The following is a 27,982-nucleotide window of genomic DNA, read 5'->3' as shown; positions in this document are numbered from 1 at the left end:
CACTACCAGTTTGGCAGAGCAGTTTCACACATACAACAGTTTGAACCTTAGCTCATCCCTTTTTTGCCACTAAGTAATATTGTGCCCCAACTCACGTCACCAGACCATAAATCACTTCACACTACATGTTAGGTATTTAAAGATTATTATAGCCTTGGTACAGGCCCTTTAGGATTTAATGCATTTGTTGAACCTGCTCCCCACCCGTCTGCACTCTGGGAGGTAAAGTACCTGCCTAAACACTGACGCAGAGATGCAGACAGTTGTCTTTTACCTGCTCTTTGATGTGCTTGTATCGTTTGTGTGTGGTATGCACATACACACAGATATTAACACACAAATGCACACACAGTACTCACTTACATATAGTAATTTACTGTAGTTCCCCACCCACCCTGCTGTAGAGTTGTATGCTTGTATATTAGGGCGGCACAATTCAGGAAAAAGTATAAGTATTATAATTCTATTGTAATAATAATAATAATAATAATAATAATAATAATAATAATATAATAAGTAGAATCAGAATTTGAAATATAAATGTCTCCATCACTCTCAGAAAAACATTTTTGAAGGAAAAATAATGTGTATAATCTGCTTGTGCCAATGAGAGGTTGTTGTATACAGGTGCAGAAGGCTCCTGTTATGAATATGTGTCACAAGTCGTTACTCAGTCCCTACAGCTGTCATTCACGCAGCAGTCTGCTTGTCAGCCCTTTAAATGCATCACTGCCTCCATTTAGATTGCAACCCGGTGGGGGACAACTGTTACACTGCTATAAGTGAGGTTGTTTACAGACGTAGCATGGGTGTATTTGTTGAGCTCTAAAGATAGTTGAGTCTGAGCTGCCCTGGTGACTTCTGAAATAAGGCCTTTTACCGGTTGTGTTTCTAAAATCTCGAATCCCATGCTGATAGTATTTGCCCATATGGTGAACTGCCTCATCTTATGTAGCCCAAGACTTTCTCCTCATTTTACTGTATGTCATGTGTAATTGACACAGCAGATATGTCTAGTTCAAGCTTTAACAAGTTGGAATAAAAATATGAATAAAGTAAATCATCAGTTATTCTTTAAACCAATATCTAGCCACAGTGCTGTTGTGCAACAGGGTGACCAACAACTCCTAATCGGCAAGCATCTGCTCTAGAATTGATCTTCAATAGAAACCTTAAATCCCCATCAACTCAATTGTTGTGGATTTTGTACATTTGTATAGAAATCCCTGCCTCCTTAATCCATTCCCCTATGTTTGTTGTATTAAGGTAAGATAACGTCCCTGGATACCAGTCTGCTGCGGGCATCCATGAAGCCAGGCTGGGAGGATCTGGTTAGGCGCTGCATCCAGAGGTTTCACCTACAAAATGATGGAGAGATGTCTTTTGCCAAGAGACACCAGCAGGAAGGTAATGTCACTGAACTGCATTGACTGTTGTATGTAATTATTGGTCTTTGATAGTTAATCACTGTTGTCTTTCTGATATTGTTAGATGCCTGCTTGAGTATAAAATGATGATTTGACCATGGGTCAGTTAGTGTGCAGCAGCCTTGGAAGAAATTGCTACTATTTTAAAGCTCTTAATCCAATCGCAGTTTTAATACAGTAACAAAAATAAACTGAAAACAGAGTGAGATTTTTAATTACGCGTGTATGAATCAATCATTAGTGCTTAAAACAATCTGTATGTGCCTCTACCTGCACTGATGTTAGTTAATTTGTGTCCTTAGTGCTCCGCCATGGCCAAGCGTTCAGCCCCATCTACCGTTTCTCCCTCTCTGATGGAACCATCGTGTCAGCCCACACCAAGAGCAAACTGGTGCGCTCGCCTGCCACCAACGAACCCCAGCTCTACATGTCCCTGCACATTCTACAGAGGTATGTCTGACTACCTAAACCTGTGTCAGAAAGACAGACACAAATCTGCAGCATGAACTTCCTTACATGTTTTAGCCTGTTGGAGCCCTGCAGCACGACCTGATGGCTTTATGCATTCTGTCTGGACAGGATCATATGTAAATGTGTGCTTGCCACTAGTGGTCTGGGTCTTAGGAGATAGCCACAGTAAATGTTAGTTCATCCTAATAAGACAAATGTTTTATTTATTTCCTACCTTCTTCTTTTGATACCTAGCTGTGCAAATAGTTTGGACTTTATTTGCCCAATGACTGCTGAGTCTTCTGCCAACACATAGAGTTTAACAGGATTTTAATTGTGGTGCTCTGAAAAGCACTGAAAAATTATTTTTGAAAAATGAAAGTGATTTTTCTTGATTTTATATTGCATAAAAATTAATGTAATAAAACCTATTTGAAAGGAAAAAAACTGTCAGTAAACATATTTGAAAGGAGAAAAATTGGCAGGAAAATCCCTTCACATTTATTCAGAAACCGATCCTGCAGTGGCCAATTTCTTTATTCTTACCTTCTGCAGAAAATGCTTAGTAATGAAAACTGTTGAAATCTGTTCTTTTATTTAACCTCTAGGGAGCAGACAGTATGTGGAATGGGCCAGGACATGGGTCCTGGCAATCAGGCTACAGGGATGGCTCCCAAGCCAATGAACTCCTCCACTCCCTCCATGACTCCTCCAACCCCAGGCAGTTTGCCAGGTTCGGGACCTCAGGGCCAAGACACTACCATCAGCAGCAACAGCACGCCTTTCTCCCCTCCTGGCCCTGCTGGCCCCAGAGAACCTGCAGCCATGGGGGGCCACATGCAGGGCTATCGTTTTGGCTGTCCCCCACCACACAACCACACTGGGGGCATGCAGCCACCCCAGCAGGGCCCAAACTGGAGAATGAACAGCCCTTCTCGTGCCAGCCCCAGCCCAGCTGGTGGACCCCACCCACCTCAACAGAACTCTATGCTGTCCCCTAGGCACCGTGGGAGTCCTGGGGGGGCAGGCAGCCCTCGTGTAGCAGGAGGCCTGCATTCGCCCTCTCCAATGGGTATGTGTAGTGGAGGGCCTGGTGGTGCAGGTAGTAGTAGCACGACTAGCACCCATGCTAACAGCTACACTAGCAGTTCTCTGTCAGCTCTGCAGGCTCTTAGTGAGTGCCATGGTGTAGGACACGGGCATGGGCCCCCTCATGCACACACACTGGGTTCTCCAGACCGGAAGATTGGCTCCCCGGCTGGGGTCACACAAGGGTCAGGGGTAAACACACATTTAATGTCAAAACTTGGAGGAGGCAGTGGTGCCACTGGTGGTACAGCAGACTCATTTGGCTCTCACACAGAGGTGGGTCAGGGGCACCCACAGGGCCCAACAGAAAGCAGCCTAACTGAGCCTAAGGAGGAGAGGGAAGGGGCCCTTGAGGGCCATGACGCTCACAACCGTCTTCATGACAACAAGGGTCACACCAAGTTACTGCAACTGCTCACCACCAAGCCAGAGCCTCTGGAGACACCCCTTTCCCCTGGTGGAGGAGGTGAGGGGAAGGACCAGGCTGGGGCAGGGGTCCGAGGTGGCCACACGGGAGGGAACACTCATGCCACATCCCTTAAAGAAAAACACAAGATCCTCCACCAACTGCTTCAGAACAGTACGTCCCCTGTAGACCTGGCCAAACTCACTGCGGAGGCCACAGGCAAAGAGCTTGGTCAAGACCCAAACCAGGGTGCTGGTAGTACAGCTTCTGGGGGAGAAATGGCTCCTAAGCAGGAGCCCTTGAGCCCCAAAAAGAAGGACAATGCCCTGCTCCGCTACCTACTGGATAAAGATGACACTGTAATGAAGGACAAGGTCCCTAAGCTGGAGCCTGGGGAGGTGAAGGTCGAAGGGGGCAAACACCCCCTTGTCAAAGCGGAGAAACAAGATGCAGGATATGACCGAGCTGAACAGGTCAGTTTTTACAAAAAGATTTTCCTTGTATTTACCTTTTTACAGACAGCTTTGAAATCTTTAAAACAGTTTTGTTCTCCTTCAGTTTGTGTGAAAAATAGCCTGTTTACTGTGTCTTCCATCTTTGAAATGATGAAAGAACTAGAGCTGCCCTAAAACTGATTTTGTAACCTCCTTCTCTGTAGCCCATTGCAAAAACCAAATCGCTGTTGCCCTGTTCTGCTCCACTTGCCTCCTCTTTGAGTCTGACTGTTAATCTGGGTTAGGTAGCAGATGTTGGCTCCTACAAGTCCCACGTCCACATAGGATGCTACAGCTAAACTCACAAACAGCCAGGCGGCAAAGAGGTCATACAGCATCTGCACCATATACATTTACATTTAAATTTTTGTCATGAGCACTTAAGACATCATTCACGTTTTTTCATTCACACATATAAACACATCTGGTCCTTTCACTGCCTATGTGTTGGCAGCACAAGGGGGAAGCTGTCCACCAGCTTCAAACAACTGTGACATTTGGAAGGAGCCCCTGTGGTTCTCCAGCCATTTGATCCTGGTTGCATTTGGCCAGAATCCTCAGGTTTGGCACTGAGCTCAGGTCATGCCTGGCGCTGAAAGAGAGAGGGGGAGAAAAAGAGTAAAAGAGTAAAAGAGAGCAGCAGCAGAGTGTTACTGGTGAAATTAGTCGAGTTTTCAGAAAGACAGCATTTTTTTTACATCAACTTGCTGATTTTCAAATGCAGGAAAGAAAACCGGTGTTTCATGAGAAGCGTAACCTTTCATACAGGAAGCCTGTGTATGACATGCTCTGCTAAACACATGTTGAAGACTCCGGTCTGCGACTTCAGTTCTATCACACACATCACTGCTAAACCACAGAATTACATAGAATTACACAAGATTACATGAATGCTCTTGCACGCTTTGTTGTCTCGATTTCTCTAATTACCTCCCTCAACTCAAACCAGCCAGAGAGTCTAGGTCACATACATGCTGTTTAAACATCAATAACATAAACAAAAATCACATTTTTGTAGAAATGCATGTTTCATAAAACAGCAAATCACACTCTGTCCTTATCTGGAGGAGGGTCTTGAAAAGCAGGTCAAATAACATGGAGATTGACCCGTTCAAAATACCCGCCATGGGTTTAACCAGTGTCAGGGAGGGTATCTGAAAGAGCTGTCTTTGTCACTTTATTATAGTCTCCTGCCTTCCTTGTGGCAGATCTGTGTCTGCACTGTACAGGCTGAGGGGCAGCGGTACAGAATGTCTGTGTATGTACAGTATGTGCTCGTCCACTTGAGCAGATATGAAGAAGAGGAAAAGGTGATTGGATGGATAATAAGAGCTGCTGTTGAACTGAACAAAGGAGGAGAGATGAGAGAGGTGTAGATACCCCCAGGAGAGCCCAGCCTCGGCAGGCAGAGTGAAAATGATGAGCCATATGCTCCTGCATGTCCTCCCTGCTACCATGGAGATAGAGGAGAGAGGGAGTGGTGTGTTTGTAGAACGAGCAACATACGAGAAACAATAGAATTAAATAGAAATTGAGAGAAACACTTGATATTTAAGATTTTATTTTCTGTAATTGACCACTTCCCTTTAATGATATTTAAAATAATTCCTGCCCCTGTGTCAATAATAACAATGCCATCATTTTGTGTTTTTACATCTACATAAAGAATAGAAAGAATAGAGGACTTGTAGCTTCAAACAGTGATGGTGATGGCTGATCCAGTTTAACAGATTTCACTAAGTGTGGTGTCCTTTGTCAGACGAGGATTAATCTATGACTTCATTAGAGTCATTATGTGCGTGAGTAGGTTTCTGTTCCTTACTGGTGAATGGCTGCCTAGCCATGTGTGAAAGCTGACTGTACCAGTTAAAAAGTCCACTCCCCTCTTTTCGGCTAACCTCTCCCACTGTTCTCTAAACGTCGCCCTCTGCCTCTGCCACTCTCCTCCTCATGATGTTTGAGGGCTGAATTATTGATGGTTTGAGCAGAGCTAAATGAGAAATCAGAGCAGAGCTGAGTAGTAGGTGCTTAGCTGATGGCTGGAGGAACTATAGGTATGGTAGAACAGACTGGTCCCACAGGCATGTGGGAGGCAGGATTATCTGTGTTGTTTTATAGGTGTGTGTGTACTGTGTCATGTAAACACTGTCTGCTGAGGCTTAATAAACCTGCTTCCACCGTAGCAGCATTGATATTCTGCATGTAATTAGGTCAGTGCATGTTTCTTTTTCTCTCTATTCTTTATTGTATTATGAACCTGAAACATATGTTCTTCAAGTGAGCAAATAATTAACAGGATTGTTGTAGGAAAGAACGTGACATACACTGTGTCAGCTGTTCATTGCTTCGGCATGTGAAATGACTGCCGCTCAGCTCAGTTATTGAGTATGTCTTTTAAAAAACTATGACAGATGTAGGTCACAATAGCCACAGCCCCTCTCAACCCTGAATATGAGCAAGTAGGTTAAGAAAATAAAATAATGGATGTATTAATACAGCCAATACATGCTGATGTGATGTTTTAAAGACCATCTAGTGGTTTCTGCTGGCCCCAGTACTAAAGTTCTTCTTTTTACTTTCTATATAAGAAATTATATAATGTCACACTGTATGCCAAAATGTGCCATCTTCATGGATGCTCACTCATAGGCAAATATGCCTACTTTATCAGGCATCACATGGCATGTAAATGAATAAGGTTTTCAGAAACTGATGAGTGTTTTCACCATTAAGTACAGAAATGTATTGAATGTATTGAGTAGGTGCTGCTATCAGAACAGAATGAGCAACCTTACTTGATTTTCTGTGATTAACTTCTGTGTTTAATGGCAGTTTTTGTAGTCCAAAACTCTTCAGTATCAGTCAGAGAACAAATCAATGTTTACATGTTACTTAAATGTATCTAATATGAGTAATCTAATTTTAAATATCACGAGAGAGAGAGAGAGAGAGAGAGAGAGAGAGAGAGAATGTAAAACAGAAAGCAGTGACTGGTAACACTTCCAATCTAGGAGTTAACCTTCAAATATTGCAGTACATCAGTTTTTCAAATAATATTGCAGCCATGTGACTTCAAAATTTGCTGTTTCAGCTATTTCAACGGGAGAGTAGATTTTTCCATCCAATGTTTTTTTTGTGCAATTGTTGTTTTCATTTCTAGCCAACAAAAGGCCAACATGGTTCTGGCCTGAAAGGACTTTTCCTTTTGCCTTACTTGACAGTGGCACTTCTGCTTTACCCACCCTGTTTCTCAGTTCCCTTTCCTGCCAAATGGCACGGGCTAGGTCAGAAAGACACGATGGTCTTACTGCCCTAAATTCCCCATTGCCATCAGAGCATATTTGTGAAATGTGAAATTGATATATTTGATATGGGATTTGAAAGTCAGCTAACAAACCTATTCATTTATAGATATGATTGGTTTAAGTTGAGTCCCACATGGATTCAAGTCAGATAGTCAGAAATTATATACGTGTAGCAGGTCCTCTTCAACTTTTCACTGTGAGAAATCAGATTCTGCTGTTCCTAAGCATGCAACCATCTTTGGAGAAGTCCCCTCTGTATGAAAGATGCCTTAGATGAAGCACTGTTAATTGTGTCACTATAAACAATCAATTTCTGGAGTTGAACGTACATGTGCTCCCATGGCTTGAGTTTTATGTTTTGTTTTATCTGTATGTTATGTATATGTCATTAGCCGATGTTCCAGTGCGACTATACTCCTGACATCAGGATGTTAAATTATGATCTGCAAATATGACATACCTTTGGACAAAATATTTCATAATGGTCATTTGGCTGTACAGTCCCTTGCAGTTTCACCCAAATACAGTGCACTTCTCTGAGATGCAGGGACATGGATTGCATTACATGAGCTGACATGCATTGAAAGAGGAGAGTAACAGGGATTGATAGAAATAGGACCCATTAAGGGTAAAAGCAACTAGAGAAGTCGAGAGAATAGAAAGTGGGAGGAGAGAGAAATGGAGAGGAGGAGGAAGTGGGCAAACTGAGAGCGTACAGCAGCATTACATCATTCCTGACCTCATTAGGGCTTTTCTCTCTCTCCCACCACCACCACTACCCCCCACCCCACCCCTCACTCTGCTACTCTCTCTTGCTCTCCCATATATCCTGTATGCTTATCTGCTGCATGGAGTGATCCACATTGTGTGGCCTGTGTTTTGAAGCAGGATCTTCAAAGGTGGAGGAGCCAAAGGTTTACACAAATTTTGAGGCACCTCTGATAACCTCTTATCAAAGCGTTTTTTGGCATCCCTGTCATCTCTAGGAGCATTAACATCCCTAACAGATACATGTCATCATCTCCAACATTGAAGTCGAACATTGATACAGAGCTGGTGTGCTATTTTCCTGCTGTACAGTAAGTCACGACCAGGAGTTGTCTGTGATTCCAGGTGTGCTGCACTCTGGTGGCCAATTAAAGCCATTGCAACTTATTTACCTTAAGTCCCTCAGGGTTTTCATGGGCTAAAGCACTATGATGTTGATGTGAACCTTTATTTTCTTTGGTGTCCACCCAGCACAGTAACACTCCAATTAATTAATGCTGCCTTTTGTTATATTTAAGTTATTTATGTTTTTCTCACGGTGGTGCTCATCAACTCTGATACTATTCATCTTTTAATTGTGTTTTAGAGGGCTTGCTGTTGAGTTTGGCTCCATTATTGAGTAAGATGTTTCTTTTTTGTCCATTGCTATGTATATGAGAGAAGGAGAAATACACAATGGATAGGACCAGTGTCCTAAAACCAAGAAACAGTTTAAGAGTTTCAGCTTTCGTAGTTCGGCAAGTAAAACCAGATCCCAGCATGGGCTTGTCTTTGTTTAAGATATTTGTGTGAAAAGCCAAACAAAAACTGTCCAGATAGTCCAAGGCCCAGCTGTATATGATTGCAGCCTTGGGCTGTATTGGGCAGACTCGGTACAGCTGTTTACAGTAGGGGGGCAGAGAGCAGTTCAGACTTTGGCACCAACCACACTCTTACCGCCTCCTGCTGCTCTTTCATGTTACTCAGCAGAAGAGTCAGTTAGCCATACACTTTTTAGGTAGCCAATTGTTTTAAGTACATATTTAACCATGTTATTAATATCACATCTTAAAACGCGTGCGTGCGTGCGTGCGTGCGTGCGTGCGTGCGTGCGTGCGTGCGTGTGTGCGTGCGTGTGTGTAAGTGTGTGTGTGTAAGTGTAAGCAAGGGGTAGTATGTGAGTCTGATAAGCAAAGTCAAAGTGAAGTGTGGCCTAAATTTGATGGAAAGTGGTCCATTTTATCCCGGGGTTACTGCTGTATTATAAACAAGGCCAAGTCTGCTTTTTTCATCTCCCAGATAGACTCCTCCTGCAAGTGGTGTTGTGTTTACACACAAAGTTTGTTCACAGTAAATGTGAGCACATGTTACATGTGTTTGTGCGTTTGCAGGTGAAGCAGTAATTGGTTTTCTAAATGGAAGCCTTAAGTGGTTCATCTCTTTCCTGTTCTCACACTTCTCCGTCTTTGTCCCTTTGCTCTCCAGTCGTCAGAGCTGGATGACATCCTGAATGACCTGCAGAATGCTCAGCCGCAGCTCTTCTGCGAGCCACGGCCTGTTTCGTTGCCCAGTCCGATGGACAAACAGAATATCATCAATGACATCCTGCAGATGTCAGAGACCAATCCCACCCTGGCGGCACAGCAGCAACACAGGAGTATTGGGCCTGGCATGGCCCCAACTAGTGAGTACCACAGTTAATTGAAAGAAGAAATGCACAGCAGGTTTTCCAAATAACACTTACCTAAGTGAAAAATATGCTTTAACAGCAGAAGAGTAGTCCACATTATTTTAAAATTCCCTCTGGTTAAAGATAATTGAGATTTGGCTTTACATTGACTTCAAAATACTCCCCAATCATGAGATCATTTGACTTGATGGTTGCAAAAACTGACATGCCAAATTAATGTGTGAACTTTCACTTATACACATAATTTCTGCTCTAAATTTGTACCTGTGGAACTGATAACTCTTTTATTTTATTGACTTTTAAAGAGCTGGACATCTGGCTAAAATCCATGTTTTCTGTCTCCAGACTTTGGCAATGTCCGGCCAGGTCAGCCGGGCAGGGGTCTGCCCGTGAGGAGCGTGTCTTTAGACATGAATGTGTCACCCCAGCAGCCCTCATTACAATATCCCATGAGGGCAACAAGCCCATACACTCTTATGCAGCAGCAACAGCAGCAAGGCATGGTGGGAAATCACAACATGATGGCTAACCAGGCCAGCATGGTCAGCACAGGTGGGTGTGACAACCATGCTTTTGTGATGCCAGTTTCACAGTATTATTGTTTGAATGTGTGTCCTGCTCCCTTTGTTGCTTGGTGCGTCCAGATAAAGACATGAACTATTGTTCAGGTGCCTGGTTTAACAATGATGCATGCTCTGATCTAATTGTGTAGATTAAATGAAAATGACCAGAGCCCAGGGAGACATACAGTGTCCTGGACACAGTTAGACTTTCATAAATTATCCATACGCATCTGTTGGAAAAGATACAGTACAATAAAAATGATAAACATGATTGTACATACAAATACTCTTTTTCCAGGAAATTTTACACTTTGAGTAGTGTGGCTATTAGAGTAGGCATCACACTAAAATCATTAGGTTGTAATTTAAAAATGAATTAATTTAAATTATTATCATGGTTGTTTAATGGCCTTTTTCTATTTTGGGCTCACTATCATACATAATTCCCCCTCCACAATGCCAAAGCCAGTGGATGAAGCACAACTGCATACTTTTGCATGGTCGTGTTGACACTTACTGCCAAAAGTCTGTAGAAGACCCCTCTCCCACTCTGTGTGTCGCTGTCTGCCGGTGACATGTCGTGTCATGGCACAGTGACTCACTTCCTTTGACAGGAAATAGATTGTCACCCACACTGGCACAAACTTTGTCTCACTGTCATTCCCCTTTTGTTAGTCCTCAAAACATCCCCACACACTGCATAGATTGACTTTTCCCCTTCTATTACACCACTGAATTATGGGGACAGAGGGCACCCACTGAGGTCTGTCCCGGTGTGTTCTCACAGTCAGTGTTTTCCTATTCTTCCAGGACATATGGGTCCAGGTGGACCACGTCCAGGCATGCAGCAACAGGAGGGCTGGGTGGGCTCAGCTTCTGCCCCTCCTCTGGGGGCATCTGGCTCCGGACAGCAAGGTGCCATGCAGGGCAGGATGGGTCCCAACAGTGCTCCCATGAGGCCCAACAGCCAGCCAGGGCCCCGGCAGCTGCTTCAGTCCCCAATAATGGCCAATGGTGAGAGCCTGCTGTACTCTGTAAACATGGGTTACTCAGTATTTCAAAGTCAGAAATTACACTAAATTAGACATTATTAAGTGTGTGTATATACCGAAGATTTCATATTGACCCAACACAATAAAGCTCTTTTAACTCCACAACATTTCAGAACAGATGAAGACACATTTATGATTTAAGCTGTAGTTAAGAAGTCCCAAATTACCACCCCAATTGTCCATATAAATTAAACTAAGGAAAAGACCTCAGCTCACCCATATACAGTAATATATCTGCCTTTTAGAGTTTTAAAGGGTGCCATCTAGTGGCAAAGTGCAGTATTGTGCACAACATATTCAGTCCTTTTCATGATCTTACTTTGAACCTGTATCGTACCTGTGCCTGGCTTAGAAAGAATATGCTTGCCTTTTTTTCAATATATTACTAAATATTGCTGAAGTGACCCTACACAGCAATCTACCTTTTTTGCATTAATCTGTTTTGTCCTTCTCTCCCATTTAGCCCAACCTGACATGGAGATTGGTATGGTTGGCCACCATTTCTCACAACAACAGGCTCCACCCAATCAGACAGCCCCCTGGCCAGACAGCATGATGCCCATAGACCAGACTGCTTTTGTAAACCAGAACAGGTAAGCTGGCCATACCTCCATAAGAGGAGCAGAAAAAGTCATAGTTAGGAGAAGGACCTCCTTTCATTCAAGATTATCTAGGTTTAAGCTACTCAGTAGAGCTCTGAGATCTACTGACTTAGGTCAGATAGTTGAGCCCAGAGTTCAAACTAAACATGGTGAAGCAGCACACATTGAGCTCTTTTAAAGCACATTACATTTTAATCTTTCATTTGCACTCTGTCCTTTTAATGATTTTAAAGCAAATCATTATTTTATGCTGCAATCTTATATTTAATAATATTTATAATCTCAGAGCTTGAGGAAGATCATTTTTTTGGAAAAAAACCTTTGATTTACCTTTTTAGTTTCTCAGCCTTTCTATATCTGTTCTCTTTTCTCTCTCTATTTTCCTAGTAATTTGATTGCTTCATATGTTGACTGGTTTTATACTGGAAAAAGTTTCCTAATAGAGAAAATTAATCAACTATTTTCTTGTCCTCCATTTGCATTATCTGCTCCTTTTCACATTTGTGTCTTCTCTGCCCAGGCCGCTGCACTCAGCACCCCAGGATGACTTACTGTGTAGTACAGGTCATGGTTCAGGCGAAGGCAGTGCAGTAGACGAGGGGGCCCTGATGTCCCAGCTGTACACTGCACTAAAAGATTTTGACGGCTTGGAGGAGATTGATCGTGCCCTCGGGATCCCTGCTCTGATAGAACAGGTGAGATCCATCAGTCTGTGTCATCACATCCACTGGTGCTGATTTTAAAGTGACTTTTCTTTATATCTTTTGTGGCTTTACATTGTTTTTGGGTTTTTTTGTATATTTCAGACCCAGTCACTGGAGCAGGACCAGTTCCCCCAGGACCCCTCCATGATGTTGGAGCAGAAGCCCCCCATGTACACCCAGCAATTTGCCCCCCCACCATCCCACATGGCCCAAAGGGGCTACCCTGGTGCGCCCATGCAAGAGCCAGGCTTCCATCCCATGTCTGGCCAGATGGGTCCAAGGCAGGGTTACCCCATGATGAGGATGCAGGCCCGACCCGGACTCAGGCCTGCCAGCGTCCCCAACCAGCCCAACACACTACGGCTACAGCTCCAGCACCGGCTACAGTCACAGCAGGTACACACACACATCTACACTGACATGACACTGCAGGAGGTGATGCTGTTCATTGATTGTTTCTCTTTCTGATGCAACCACACTGTTTGATCAGTAGCTGTGTGATTGTACACGTAGATGAGAGTTGTGTATTTATCCTTGAGGTTGACATTTTGGCAAGTCTTTTGTGCATAAGAGGAACAGCGGGAACATTTAGGTCTACCTGCCACCTGCTGGTCGTAATTTGAATAATAGATCTCTTAATGTAATCAGGGTTGTAAATTAATCTATAATGTTATTCTAATCCGCATATCTCACGCAGGATGCTCATTGTATAGATGACCATTTGCATGCGATTGTTAACTATTTTCGAGATGAAAATGAGCAGTTTTAAGTTGAACTTTTATACCAAATGAAAATCTGCAACTATTAAGGATTTGAAAGAAATTCCATTACAACCCACAGGATGGTGATTGTTTTAACCTCTTACTCTGTCTCTTCCTATCAGAACCGTCAGCCAATGATGACTCAGATGAGTAGTGTGTCAAATGTGAACCTACCTCTTAGAGCCAGTGCTCCAAACCAGGTACATCACCGCTGCCAGCAGCACAATAACCTGTACACACGTTGATGTGAATGTAGATACTGTTTTCGTTTGCTGATGATTGCATCTATATGTAAGGCTTGAATTTCAGTGTTTCTCATGCTTACAGATATGCAAGTAAACAAACTCTGTGTTCATCTATAACAAATTCATCTCTCCTCTTCTTTCTACCAGGGGACCATCAATGCTCAGATGTTGGCGCAACGTCAGCGGGAGCTGCTGACTAATCATCTGAGACAGAGGCAGCAGCAGCAACAGGTCCAGCAGGTCCAACAGCAAAGGAGCATGGCCATGAGGGCCCAGGGCCTCAGTCTGCCTCCCAACATGGCTGCTGGAGGCATGAGTAACCCCCGGATCCCCCAGGCCAACCCCCAGCAGTTCCCCTACCCGCCAAGCTACGGTACCAGTACAGGCCTGGCCTCGCCACCTCCCCCTACCAGCCCCTTCTCCTCCCCTCTCTCCCCAAGCCTGCCCTCTCTCCCTACCAACCCCCAGCTCCACCTGCATGGCACCTCCTCCTCCTCCTCCTCTTCCTCACAGATGATGATGGGAAATACAAACATGATGGGCGGACAGTACGGGGCAGTACTCAGCCCCCAAATGCAGCACAGTGCCTTTCAGTTTCCCAACTCAGGTACTGCTCCCACAACCCAGCCTACCACACACTTCACCCTACAACCTGTGTGTGTGTGTGTGTGTGCGCGCACCATTGTGTCTGTGTGTTGATGTGACTCTAGTTGCACAGCATCACGCTTTTTAGTAACTGCAATCATCTAATTTTTATTGTTACGCACTGATGACTGCATTAATCAGCTGCCACTGAATAGTTCAAATCATACTGTGTATTTTACTCCTCAATCTTATAGCATAATATACAGTTTGAGTTCAGTGTGTGATGGTCATGTTTTTGCATTGCCCAAAATGGTGTCCTGGTAATATACTCTTCCTCCACCAGAGGGCATCAAGAGCACAACAGTAAAAGCTTAATATACTTATGACACCTGATTCTTAAGATTGTGACCAAGCAGAGAAATAATGAAGGCTGTGCGTGTCAATCTGACAGCGTGGTGTGTAATCCGAGCATAATCTGATAATCTAGTATAATACTGATTTGTGTAATGACACGTTTGATTTATCCTTCACTTCTTAATCTGATCCTGGCCACTGGGTTCGTACAGAGCTATTACCTCCGCTCAGTCCTACCTCTCTCTTTCCCTTCTCTCCTCAGCCATCTCCTTATTCCCTTACTTCCTAGTTCCCTGCCTGTTCACTGCTTACATGCATGTAATAATATCAAGGGCCTGCCATTAATTCTGAATGCAGACTAGAATGGACAATTTTCTGTCAGACTAGTCATCATGCTTGTTCAGTTGCTCATTTTCTGCTGTTGTCTGTTAAAATGTTTGTCTTTATGTGGCATGTTTGTGTAAATTATACGGAATGCTGACATTACTACAATCCTCCACTCTTTTATAAGTTGGTTTGGGTTTTCTGAAGGCTCAATCTGGTTTACATGTTCCGATGCGTCCACAACAGGTATGAGCCAACAGGCAGATGGAGGCTTTGGGGGTCCCGGCACACCGCAGAGCCCCCTGCTTTCTCCTCGCATGGCCCACACCCAGTCCCCAATGATGCAGCAGGGCCAAGGAAACGCTGCTTTCCAGGGCTCCCCTGACATGAATGGCTGGCCACAGGGCAACATGGGAGGGAACAGGTAACATGGCTGTAAATTATTGTAACTAGCTCATCATAAGATCATGATACTAAACTCATCAGGAACATAGAGGGTCCAAAAACTTAATCAAAAACATGCTTTCTTCTGTTTTTTTGCTTTGGATTATGTCTGTGCATATTGGAGAATTGAAATTCTAAATACTGAATAATAACTGTGAACATTCAAATAGATTTTTATCTGAAAAGGTACTCTCATTTATCTCTCTGTTAAATGTTTGTGGCTTTTCTTCCTTCCCTTTCCCCAGTATGTTCTCACAGCAGCAGGCATCACCCCAGTTCACCCAGCAGAATAACAGCAACATGTACAACGGCAATGGCATGAACCTCAACAATGTCTCTATGGCCCCCAACATGGCAACCAGCAGCATGAGCAGCATGGGCCAGATGGCTGGACAGATGAGTGTCACGTCCATGGCCTCAGGACCTTCACCCGGCCTGCCCTCCATGGGGCAAGAACAGGTAAATACCAGGCCAACCCAGACGCATACATTCTTCTTCTGGTAATGGAAGGAACAAGAGTTACCCAAAATTTAACTTGAGATGACGGTGTAGTACTGTTTTCATGCTTTTTTCAGCTAGGTGTCATTAAGCATGTTTTAAACAAATTAGTGGTTTTCAAGTGGACCAGTAATGTCACAGTGGGAGCCTCTTTCCATTTGCCTCTTGTAGGACTGCAGATTTATAAGTCATACACTTTCTGAGTTTTAAGCCTTAGAGGTTAACAAAATGGGCCCCGTACAATTTTACACAGTAATCAGGGGACCAAGAAAAACTAAAAGGTTTGTTTTTCTTTCTCGCTTCTCCAGGCTGCTTATGCACACGTTTGTCTTATCGTAAGACCCTAAGTGTTTGGATACACTTATTGAAGAGCCATGCTATTGAATAATTTACTCTGTAGTTTACTTAACTCCTTAAGCCAGAGTTCTAGTACTTGACTTGAACTTAGAGGACAATGATGTAATTAGCAGCGGGCACTTTAGAGCCAGACCATTTAGACTATACTGTAATAGACATTACTGTATTATGTTCAAAGGCTGGCATGTCTGGACTGTGGACTTGCTTGTTCTGTTAACATGGAGAAAGTGACATCTTAAAGCTAATGCTGAGTTCACATGGATTCAGGTAGAAGGTATACTGCAAACCACGCATCATTTTAGTGAACAAGAGCAGGACGGTAAAATTTGGTGAGGGCAAGTATACTGGTAATGTCAGTGGTAGACAACTTTCCCGTCAAAAGTGAAACTATTTTCACTTTTTTCTGTCCTTTCCATTCGCCTTCATGTACCATGTAGTCTGTACTCTAGCAGAACAAGAAGCACCCATATGTGTTTTTGATTTTGTCATTGTTGTCGTCTCTTTTTCAGAGATAAGCATGGAATACACCAAATGCAGTTCTCCTGTCACTGTCTATGTAAAAAAAAAAAAAAAAGGATGAACGTCCTTACGTTTTTGAGGGAATTTCATTTTCAGTTTGCAATAGAATATTAAGAGAAACTGCATTTTATCACTACATGCATTACTAGAATAATTACATAAAATAAAACACAATTTGACACAATAAACACAAATAACACTACAAGGCCCATATTTAATTCCTTTCTTTGTAAACAATATGACATCACCATAGCAACATATCGTCATGTGTGTTTCGTTTTGCCTTCCTGCCATTCCATCAGACTGTTTGTTTGTTTTTGCCGTGTTGTCCATCTGCTGCATTACATGTCAAATCAACACAGTCTCTATACAAACAATTGGTAAGATAACAACTCATATATGCATTCAGCCCATACTCACTTCATGAGTGATGTCTGGACAGGTTTTTTTTTCTATGTCATCACCCCAATTCTGGTGATTATTATTAATTTAATGTCAACCAAGTTAATCTCTCTTCCTTTGTATCACTGGCATTGTTAGCTTTGTATGTAGAATGCACTGTTGTTCTCCATGATGCTTTTAAGCCCAATAAAGGGCCATAAATATTTAACCAAGGGGCCTCTGTTTGATTGTCTGCACTTCAGACTGTTGTAACATACTAGTATATCTGTCACTTGATTTATCCCCCTTCCAGGATTATAGAAATATATTGGCACTTAGATTATTTCAATTATTTACTGTTTGGCCATTAGTGCAGGCTTCCACAATTTACTGACTTGGTTTAAATATGATGGTGTGTTCTAAGATGGTTTCTAATTGTTTATAGTCTTTTGTACAAGTGGCTGATTTGCTCCACACAAGTTCAACTTCTACAAATTCAGATTAACCAATCACTCGTTCTGTTGGATTGTGTGTTTATGAAAATGTGTTGTTTCTTTGCAGAAATACTGTTGACCCTCATGGAGTTCTTAACCTGAACCTCAGTGATCAGCTGGTGCAAGGAGCACGTCGGCCCTTTAAAAATTGTACAAACATGTAACCTACCGAAAGCCCCTTGGACCAGCTAGGCCGTGCCCTGACCCCGTCTCCTCAGCCCAAGTTTGCCGTCTGTCCTGGCTGGGCCTCTTCGGCGGCCCCGGAGGAGCCCGGCCCCGAACAGACACAGGAGTGTGAAGAGGGCTGGAGAAGGATCGTGGATCTCTGTCCAACATGCCTAACCCTCCTGGAGGAGAGCCTCGCAATGAGCCAGTCTGTCTGCCTGTCCAGCTGCATTCACCGTAGTGTGACTTACTGTAGGCCTCCTGGTGGGGGACACTGACTTAAGGGGGCAGCAGTGGGTGGGATCCCTCGTTCTGATGAATGTATTCCTCTCAGTGGACAGCGGCCATTTACAATCTCATCTCAAAAATGACGTACACTGATTTTTTTTTTTTTTTCTTTTGTCCTACCTTTTTCTCACACATTTGTGACATTTCCACATAGTTCCAAAATGGCAGCAAAGACTCCAAGTTATGTTCAGCATTATGGACGGAGCTCAAATACTTAGCCGGGTTTGCCTTTTTGCTGTTCTTTATTTTATTATTATTATTTTAGTTTGTTTTTTTCCTTGTTGTGAGAATTAAGATGTAGAATGAAGATATGGTTGAAAAAACTGATCTTGAAAAACACTGCAGAAGAATGGTTTGAGTGGAATGGTGATTTGTATGATTAGACTAATTTAGTCAAGAGGTTTATATAGTGTATTAAATTAAGTTTTATTTTTCTGTATAGATTCATTTTAATTATTGTAGATTATTCTTTATCCTTGTAGCAAGAAGAAAAAATATTTCTAAAAGTGTGACAAAGGCACTTTTTTATATAATTTTAACAGTAATGGTTGTATTCTTTCTGAGAAGATTCTTCTATTAACCTGAGTAATGGATTATACTTTGGTCCTGTAGTTTCAGAGGATGTCAAAATCAAATATGGTTTAAAAAGGAATTACTGAGATTGTACATACCAATAAGTAAGACATTTTCTTTCTATTTATTTTATTCCGTAGGGTTTTTGTTCCCCCCTGTCTGGTCCCAACTGTCTCTTGAAGCAGAGCAGGTTCTTTTCTTTTTTTTTTTTTGTTCTTTTATTTTCTATTTTTGTTTTGTTTTTGGGAAAGTGGAGTTAGGAGCCTTCATGTTCAGATGTTCTGGTACGATGCAGACAGGGGTGGGGGGGTGGGGGGTGGGAGGTAGGGATGGTTGTAAGGGGGGTGTGCTGTGTATACAGTGTACAGATTATCGCTTGCTTCTCTGCCTTTAGCATAGAACACCACGAAAAAAAGAAAAAAAAAACAGGACAAATTCAACACAGCCATACAATAACTCAAAAAAAAAAATAACAGAAGTGTGCTTTCTATGTTGTCTGGAGTGAAAAATGCTTCATACAAGCTGCTAGGTGCAAACTGTTCTGGTGTGATGTAAACAAGCAATAACGATTACTTGAGAATCTCTTGGGGGTTTTTTGTGTTTTTGTTTTTGTAATTTTTGTACAGTTTCCTGAATAAAAGGACACAATTTTGCTCCACGTTTGGATGCAGTATTAAACACAGTTTTTTATTGCAGTTTGTACCAAGAAAGTCTACATCCACACACAGCGTTCCTATTAGATTATGCAGCATTGGCTGAGGAATGGAGAGGGTAGTTAGTAGGTGATCGTGGGCTCTGGTCCCCCCCACCCCCCCCCCCCCCCCCTCCCCTCCTTGATGCGCGCCCTCTCTGCCTCCAGCCATTTTTCTTCTATAGCAGAGGTCAGAGTTAAGACTGCACGGTTCACGAGACCTGCTCTGACAGACACTTAGCCATATTTTATGACCTCAGGCAGTTAGTTCAACTATAAAGTGTTCAGTGTTGACATGCTATTCTTGTGCCCCAGATAGGGGTTTGGTTTGACCCTCACAAGATCAAAAGCGAGTCAACTTGTCTAACCTCAGAAGTACATTTTCCTCAACAAAAAAAAAAAAAGATGAAAACTTTTTATATCAACTATTTTAACCCAGGACAGACTTGGAGCAAGCCAAATAATCCTCACCTTTCAATTGGATTCCTGAATCCCACAAGCTTTCTTTTTTCCCATAGTGAGAGATGACCTGTTGTTTAGCATGCTTTGAGGCCCATAGTAAACAAGTAATTTATGATGATGTCACTTAACAGGGTCTAATGTAGATGTTTCAGCATAAAACAGGAAGAGAATCATTCTGAATGTATTGTCATTAAAGGCCTAAAGATGTGACTGATGGTGTTCCTTGTCAACATGTTGACAACACGGTGTGCAGTTACACCGAGCTCTTCTCAGTGTTTACACAGGAAGTTGCCCATTGTTGCTTCTTTTTTGTTGTTGTTGTTTTTGTTTTTTTTTAATTAAGTTCCTGTAATAATAAATTTGAAGCATCGGCAAGTCAACTCTGGGACAAATAAACTGCATTAATGGTTGTTGTCATCATTGCAGAAATGTCCTGCGGTTGTTTTTGCTGTAGGCCTACTAACAGATCACACTTTTTTGATAAATGCTGTTTTGATTGTAAAATACAGTCGTGCAGAGAAAGCCTTTTTGAGCCATTTTAAAAGATCATTCACAGCCCTTTGCAAAATTTCCAAAGATTGTCAAGATTTTGAGAAGACATAAGCCATGTGGTAGCAATGCATTTTTTAAAGCATTTATAATGAGGACAGGTGCAAATAAATGATTTTGCCCCTTACAAATATCCAGGCTTTGGACCCAACAAAACAACACTATTTTTTCTCTTTAACTTATGGTTTTGAAGAACTTTAAATGCCCTTTTGTATTGTCTGCCAATTTCTTAGAGCTAAGATGCAACCTTGAAATGCTAAAAACCCTAGCATAATGCCTTAGATTTCGTCCGTTCTCGTTATTGTACATTACACCGCTGTCTGTATAAATTTGTATAATGAATTGTGTACAATATTGAATGGGTGCAGCATTGTTCAACTCTCCTCAGTTGCTGGAGACTTGGTCACAGTTGAACTGTCCCTCATCATTGCTCTCTGTTCTGTGTTGGGTTGAAGACTTTATTATTTCATTCCCCCTCTCTCACTGTTTGTATGGAAAATATGATACATAGGGATATTGAAGCAATATGTAATATACTATATGGACTTTCTGAAGAAAGCTTGTTGTGTTCTCCTGAGATTTTTTTTTTCTGCATTGTTCACAGGAATCACACTGTACACCCGCATCAACCTTTGTACCCCTAGTGTGTGTGAGCGTTTTATGCAAAATTAGATATACAAGAGAAGTTAAAACCACAGTTATGCAAGTTGTGAACTAATATGGCTTCGCTGATGCTATTTGCCTTGTAAATAAAGAATTCTGTTATTGCAATATTTAACTGAGTGACTTTTTATTTCATATGATTGGAAGTGAAGAAAACTATAGGCTACATAAAAGCTGTTATATATTTCATTTCATAATTGAAACAATAAGAAATGATGTAAAGAATATTGATATGTGACTTCTAGAGAGATGACCTAATCAGAATAAAATACAAAATATGAATTTTAAAGTAAATGATTTAAAAGTAGAATGTATAATTTTAAGATAATGACATCCTTGAAATAGTGTAAAAATGCTATGCTCATTTTTGTTTAGAGCAGGCTACACTCTGATATTAACTATTTAAATTGGAGTATAATTTGAATTAAGCGTCAATTTTCAATATTCCATATGGCTCACACTAAAACATGCATACTTATTCAGTTTAATTCATTTTGTCAATGAGGTTTTGAGCAGCTAAAGAGAGAATGACCTACTGTATTTCGACTCTCCCTAATTCACCACATCCAAGTCATAACAAATATCCACTGGGGGTCCCTGAGATAGCATCTTATCTAATGTGTGTGTGTGTGTGTGTGTGTGTGTGTGTGTTGAGGTGGAGGGGTGTCTTCATATGGAAATGTTTGGGAACCTCTCTCTATTACCCTCATTGTAGTGGAGAAAGCATGACTGGTGTGTGGAGAAGTTAACAGGGTGGGTTGTCTCTGAGAAGATGTATTCCTCTAGGGGCTTTGAGATGCATGAGGCTGAGCTGACCAATAGGAAGAAGCTGCTGGGAAGCATCTTCAGCAGACCTGACTGTGTGTGTGCAGTGTAGGTGCCCTCAGATGACCACAGACACACAGAGAGAGGATCCAGCAGCACACATCCTCTGAAGTTTAGACCTGCTGGCTTTTGTAGGCCTATACCTGCAGAGTTTGGAGTTGTATTTGATTTAATAGTAACATGACAGAGACGACTTCACTGTGAAACTCATTTATTTAACAAGGTAAGCTTATTTTTTCAACTCCCTTACATAGAAAATTGTGCTGTCTATGAGTTGATTTCTTCTAATTATATATTTTATTTTTACATTTGTTTAATTGCTAGGCTTTAGAAATAAAATAGGTCAATATTAAGTTTTATGACTCTCCTATTTATTTCTTTTTAACTGTTAAATTCTATATTCTTGTTATATTTTCTTTGGTAATAATAATAATAATTTCCTTTAAGCCTATATTGCTCCAACAATTTGTACCTGCTGACGTCTTTCCTTTTTTTTTGGAATGATTGTGCGCTTATTGCAAAGTCTATAAAAAGCTTCATTAATGTTGACCTCTGCTCTGGCCGACTGTTCTTTAATTAGTGTCATGACCCTGATTTGTATCTCTATCTACTGGCTGACTGGTAAACGGTTCCTAAAAAGCACACCATGTATACCGGACAAGTCATTTAAAAACCCGCTGTGTGTCTGCTGGGTGTCCTCTCAGCTGGAAATATTGCTAAATCGGCTTTCCAATTTAATTGCGGATCTTAGATGTGTGTCATGGAATAGCTTTGTTCAATATTTGCCCAATATTTCCATCTGCGGGATTTTTTTTATTTATTTTTTTTTATTTAAAATGTAAATGGATATATATATTTTTACTCATAAGAGGTTAAAAAATAAGAATGAAATAATAAATCTTTAAGTTTACGACCTATTGTTCTGTTTGTGGCATTTTTAAGCTCAATTTTCTATAGCGATTCCATGTATTGGAATGATTCTCCAATTACAATTATTTGATCTGTAAAGGTGAGATGACACAAGTTTTAAAATACAAAAAAAAGCATCCTTGAATTAAAATAATGAATTCAGGTGTGGTCAACTTCTTTAATGTCATGTTTCCTTTTTTAGCTCTCTTGCATTAAACTTTTATAACTACTCCCCACCTCCTCTCACAACCCCCTCTTCTGTCTCCAAAGGATACACAACCAACCACATTAGAACCTCTGCTTGTCCTCCGTGCCTCATGTCGCTGTCCTTGTCCAGCATCCCAGTAGTGCTGAAGGACAAGATCCACCACCAAGCCGGCATGCTGAAGGGCAGTCCTGCCAGAGGTTTCTACCCTGCCCCTCTCCCCGGCCCCCATCACTACATGGACTTCTTCCCGCGGACGCACAGCCTCCTCCACCCTCTTAAGTCCCTCGGTCGTCTGGTGTCGGATACTCATGCTTCCCTGCAGCTCAGCCTTCACGGTGGAGCCCCTCCGTTCCTCGGCCAGGGCGGCCAACACGCCTCGGTCCTGCACGAACACATGTTGGGCGCCACCGGTTTCCCATATCTGAGCCAGATGTTGCCCGGACACCCTGTATACACCAAACCCGAGGAGCTGGCTGCAGTGGTGACGGAGCACGCAGCCGGTCCGCTTTCTTCGGACTTCAACAGCCCGTCCAGTGAGAGATCCTCCTGTACCTCCTCCTCATCATCATCCACCTCTCCACCCAAGCAGACTTTGTTTCGCTCCCAGGGTTCAGACATGACACCAGAAAAAACGCGCACGTGTTATAACTTCAGCGAGGATGACCTGTTCATGGTGCTGTATGGTTACTCCAGCAACCAGGAGGGCAGTGTGGGTCACGCTATATCAGGATTGGCCGTGCCCGAAAAGCCAGGTAAGAACTATTTGGATGCTCATTTAGTTTGATATAATAAGACTGAAGGATATGAGATATATATTTGGGGTTTATATGTATTACGCAAGCATCAATCAAAAATATTGCCAACGTCCCAAAAAAAAATTGCCCATTGCTCCTTTAAGAAATGTAGAATCTAAGTAAAATATTTTGCCGTTTGATTTCTTCTCAGTTTCTGACAGTCACATCCTCCCACTGGACAAAGAAGCTCTTGAACTTCCAGAAGGTAAGAACACATAACTTTCTTGTCATAACCTATAGTTTACTTTTCTATCTGTTTTCAATTTACCATCATGGGTGGGCTGAATCTTGACTCTGTCTTAACTCTGTTTTCCAGGGTTAACCGTCCTCCGGGCAACCTGGGGAAACGTCTCCCATTGTGGAGTTTTCACAGATAAAAGCAGCATTCCTAAAGCCACGCGCTTCGGACCTTTCCATGGAAAACTTGTCAATACGAGCGAGATTAAAACATACGACGATAACACTTTGATGTGGGAGGTAATGCGTTGAATCGTACTCTAAAGTCCTGTTCTTTGTCATTTTTATAATCCTTTACCATAATATTCTAAACCCCATAATTAAACATCCCCTCCTCCTTCAGGTGTTTGAGAACGGCCGGTTGAGTCATTTTGTGGATGGCAGAGGAGGATCAGGGAACTGGATGTCCTTGGTAAAGTGTGCCCGTTTCCCAGAGGAACAAAACCTGATTGCTGTGCAGGTCCAGGGTCAGATCTTCTATGAGGCCTGCAAAGAGATCAGGCCAGGCCAAGAGCTGCTGGTGTGGTATGGAGACTGTTACATGCAGTTTCTCGGCATCCCACTCACCCTGAAGGACTCCAGAGAGGACAGCAACTTGGTTCCTGCCTCTGAAGGTCAGGATATATAACCTTCTTTTGATTCAACTTTTGGCTTTAATCAACTCCTGCTGCCATCATACTAAATATTTTCCTTGTATTTTCCTCAGACAATGGTGAGGGCTTCAAGTGTGACAGATGCGGGAAGGTATTTGCGTACAAATACTACAGAGACAAGCATTTGAAGTACACACGCTGCGTGGACCAGGGCGACCGGAAGTTTCCCTGTCACCTCTGCAACAGATCCTTTGAGAAGAGAGACAGATTAAGGATCCACATCTTACACGTTCACGAGAAACACAGGCCTCACAAGGTACTGAAACTGTGCATGTGTGTCAACACTAAGCCTATACTGCAGACCATTACACCATCACACCATTACAGGGTGGATGAGTGCATGTAAAAGTTTGCGTGGTGCTGAAAGAACAGCTCCCTGCAGCGCCACTTAGAACAGGATGCGACATTTTTATTAGGCCTTGTAAAAAAAAAAAAAAAAAAAAAAAAAGACAAATTAGGGAAGCATACAGCCTCAAACATCACAACAAAACAATATCAACCAAGTTAGATGTTTATAAAAAAAACTATTTATTTTACATGCCTTTTTACACAATTTTAAAGAAAATACATAAGTCTAAACTCACACAAAAAGTGTGAATTAATTCCCCTTAGTATATCTGTCAGAATATCGTAAAAATGACAAATTTAAATGTCTGAATAAACTGAATGGATTTAAATGTATCTTTGTTGTCTGACTTGCAGTGCTCGGTGTGTGGAAAGAGTTTCTCTCAGTCATCCAGCCTTAACAAACACATGCGTGTTCACTCCGGAGAGCGGCCATACAAGTGTGTCTACTGCAATAAGGTGAGAAGATTTTCCTGTTTTGCACGACAATGTTACTATAGCTCAGAAATGCGAGACACACGGCCTGTTACTTACCCTCCAGTTTAATCAATAACGTGTATAGAATTGAAATTATTTGCAGCCCACACACCTCTCAGAAGCAGACACATGCTTTTGTCAATTTAATACATTTTAAGTTAACATCAAGTAAAATGAAAAATAAATTAAAACAAACTAACAAACAGCAGAAGAAGCTGTATTTGTTATTTCTTGTAATAGTAATTGAAGTCTTATCGTCATGTTTTAGTTCCTCTTCTGATTGTATAAGTAGTCTACATGATCTGCAGGCCTTCTCCTCCTCCTCCTCCTCCTCCCCCTCTTCCTCACCACTCATCTTCCTCATGTCTTTTAAACCCGCAGCATCAAATCCATTTAGGGCTTTTTTCTCGTTTCATGGTGCATTTGGCTCGAGCCCCTCATTATTGTCTCTGTGCACGGGCACGCTCCACGGAGGCACTTACATGCTAATTATCGGCAGATGTACACCCACCCTTTTGTCTTCCGAGGTTATACTTTTAATTTACGGCCCTGGAATGAGCAGAAGTTTTGTTTTTTTGTTCTTTGTTCTCTATATCCTCCCCCTTTCATGCACCCGGAGAGAGTTTTGTTAACGCAATCCGCCTTTTGTCCTTCTCCGGACTATTTAAGCAATACCTACTCCACGAGGCCAGCGGTTTGCAGGCTTTTTATAACGTTAGAAGATGATAAATGGCTTTCACTAAAATATGGAAAACGAAAAATATACTTTTTTTAAGCAATAACCTACTCATTACATGAAGTCTTTAAACGGTGCAAACGGAACCGCTTAACGTGACATTTTACAAACATGTTTTAATAAGAAATAGAAATACTGGTGTGCATGATAGAACTTATTTAGGTTATTTTATAGACTGGGGTTAAAATCCTGCAAAATGTGCCCAAAGTGTTTCCAAAATATTGTTGCTTAAAATATGAATTGAACTAAAACGAAAAAATACACCTTTATTCTCCTCCTCCTCCTCCAGGCCTTCACTGCCTCCAGTATATTGCGCACACACATCCGCCAGCACTCCGGAGAGAGGCCCTTCAAGTGCAAGCACTGCGGAAAGGCCTTCGCTTCCCACGCTGCGCACGACAGCCACGTCCGGCGAACCCACGCCAAAGACAAGCCCTTCACCTGCGACCTGTGCGGGGCTTCTTTTCCAGAGGAACAGGCCCTGAAATACCACATCAAGAGTCATAAAAGTAAGAACTTTACAGGAGTTAAAATGCCCTACACATACGGTGGGCGTCTTCATTTTAAAGGGTTAATCTCAGTTTTATTTTCAAACTTTTTAATTAGACCAATATTAAAGTTGTATAAGGTATATTAATATTGATTTCGGCTAAACTATGTGGTAAAATAATCATTGATTTTGATTCTAATATTGAAACAGATTAGGAAAAGTTTTGTCTTGAGTCTTTTTATTAGAAAAAAAAATATTGCATGTATGTTGTGTTGCAAAAAGAAACTAGTTATTTATACTGGTTTATTTTCTCTCTCTCTTAAGAAAGGGAACTGATGGACAGCGCAGTTCTCCCGTCTTCTCCAGGGAGTGGAGCATTGGATGACTCCGTGTTTCCAGTGAAGGACAATCCAAAAATACAGAAAAACACCGGACAAAACTTCCCTTACACCGGCTTAACAGCTTTAAATCCGGAATATCGGCCCTGGAACTAATTCATTATTATCCTGCGAAATGTTGTAGAGGATTTTAAACGATACACATACCAGGAGAGTACAGAATCTAAATATTGTGGTGACACCACGAGAAATAAATGAATAGACCTAAAATGAGGTGAAATATGATGGGAAAAGATTTTGTTGTACAGGTTTAAATAGGCACATGATAATTTAAATTATTAGGCAAAATTGTGTCTAAATCTATTTATATGTTGTGTGTTGTTTTGTGGCTTAAAGCTTTCAGTCTGCAATGGTTTTGTGAACCCAGTGCGATAACATGAAAATAACTGACTATTATTATTATTATTATTATTATTATTATTATTATTATTACGTTTCATTTTTTTTGCATCGATTAACGCTTGAAAAGCAAAGCTATTTTATTCATTATAGAGTTAAGCTTATTTTAAAATAATTATTATAGTTTCTCTTAATTTATAATGTCTGATCATATTTTTACTGTGATGTAAGACCGCAGAAGCCAATCGAAAGTGTTTTCGGTTGTTCATTATGAGCGTCTGCTTTTTCATGAATTACAAATAAAAAGTCAGCGCATGAAAACAATGCTGTTGCTGCTGGGTGTGTCTTCCATTTTTCTCACAGTGAAAACTATTCGAAAACTTATTTTTGAAAACATTTGCAAAATGTTTGAGTGAAAGACTAATGCTTTTTATCAGAAATGTGAAAAACATAGCATCATTTTAAATGGAGAAGGCAGCAAAAGTTGAAGATTTTATTCACCACTACAGTTTAAATAAATCAGTTGAAAATAATTCCATCGATTATGATCCAAAAGTGACTTTATACTGTCCATCAGTGCAGTTAAAATAGCACAAAGTTGTTAAATGATTCAAATTATGCTCCATGGATGGGTTAACATTTTGCAGATAGATGCATGCATATATGTGTGTGTGTGTTTGTGTGTACAG

The 27,982-nt window shown here is 41.6% G+C and overlaps 2 protein-coding genes across 2 annotated transcripts in view; both read left to right on the top strand.

Annotated features, from left to right (window-relative positions):
- The window catches only part of ncoa2 (nuclear receptor coactivator 2), a 61,995-nt gene extending 41,003 nt beyond the window's left edge, over nt 1-20,992 (top strand). The window contains exons 8-21 of the mRNA XM_053342737.1: nt 1,267-1,407; nt 1,730-1,877; nt 2,486-3,845; nt 9,404-9,602; nt 9,954-10,160; nt 10,982-11,185; nt 11,687-11,816; nt 12,346-12,520; nt 12,632-12,925; nt 13,413-13,490; nt 13,683-14,142; nt 15,045-15,222; nt 15,488-15,701; nt 17,559-20,992. Coding sequence (XP_053198712.1) covers nt 1,267-1,407; nt 1,730-1,877; nt 2,486-3,845; nt 9,404-9,602; nt 9,954-10,160; nt 10,982-11,185; nt 11,687-11,816; nt 12,346-12,520; nt 12,632-12,925; nt 13,413-13,490; nt 13,683-14,142; nt 15,045-15,222; nt 15,488-15,701; nt 17,559-17,570 — 3,800 coding nt within the window. The 3' untranslated portion in view covers nt 17,571-20,992. The remainder of the gene's footprint in view (nt 1-1,266; nt 1,408-1,729; nt 1,878-2,485; nt 3,846-9,403; nt 9,603-9,953; nt 10,161-10,981; nt 11,186-11,686; nt 11,817-12,345; nt 12,521-12,631; nt 12,926-13,412; nt 13,491-13,682; nt 14,143-15,044; nt 15,223-15,487; nt 15,702-17,558) is intronic.
- Nucleotides 20,993-22,933: 1,941 nt separating this feature from the next.
- On the top strand, nt 22,934-27,050 carry prdm14 (PR domain containing 14). Its single transcript, XM_053342586.1, has 8 exons — nt 22,934-23,576; nt 23,770-23,823; nt 23,935-24,095; nt 24,199-24,469; nt 24,562-24,764; nt 25,211-25,312; nt 26,356-26,575; nt 26,881-27,050. Exons 1-8 carry the CDS (start codon nt 22,934-22,936, stop codon nt 27,048-27,050), a joined length of 1,824 nt encoding a protein of 607 aa, XP_053198561.1.
- The last annotated feature ends 932 nt before the right edge of the window (nt 27,051-27,982 follow it).

The sequence above is a fragment of the Scomber japonicus genome, chromosome 21 (assembly GCF_027409825.1).
Source record: "Scomber japonicus isolate fScoJap1 chromosome 21, fScoJap1.pri, whole genome shotgun sequence".
Taxonomy (NCBI): Eukaryota; Metazoa; Chordata; class Actinopteri; order Scombriformes; family Scombridae; genus Scomber; species Scomber japonicus.
This window is presented reverse-complemented; position numbering and strand designations above follow the sequence as displayed.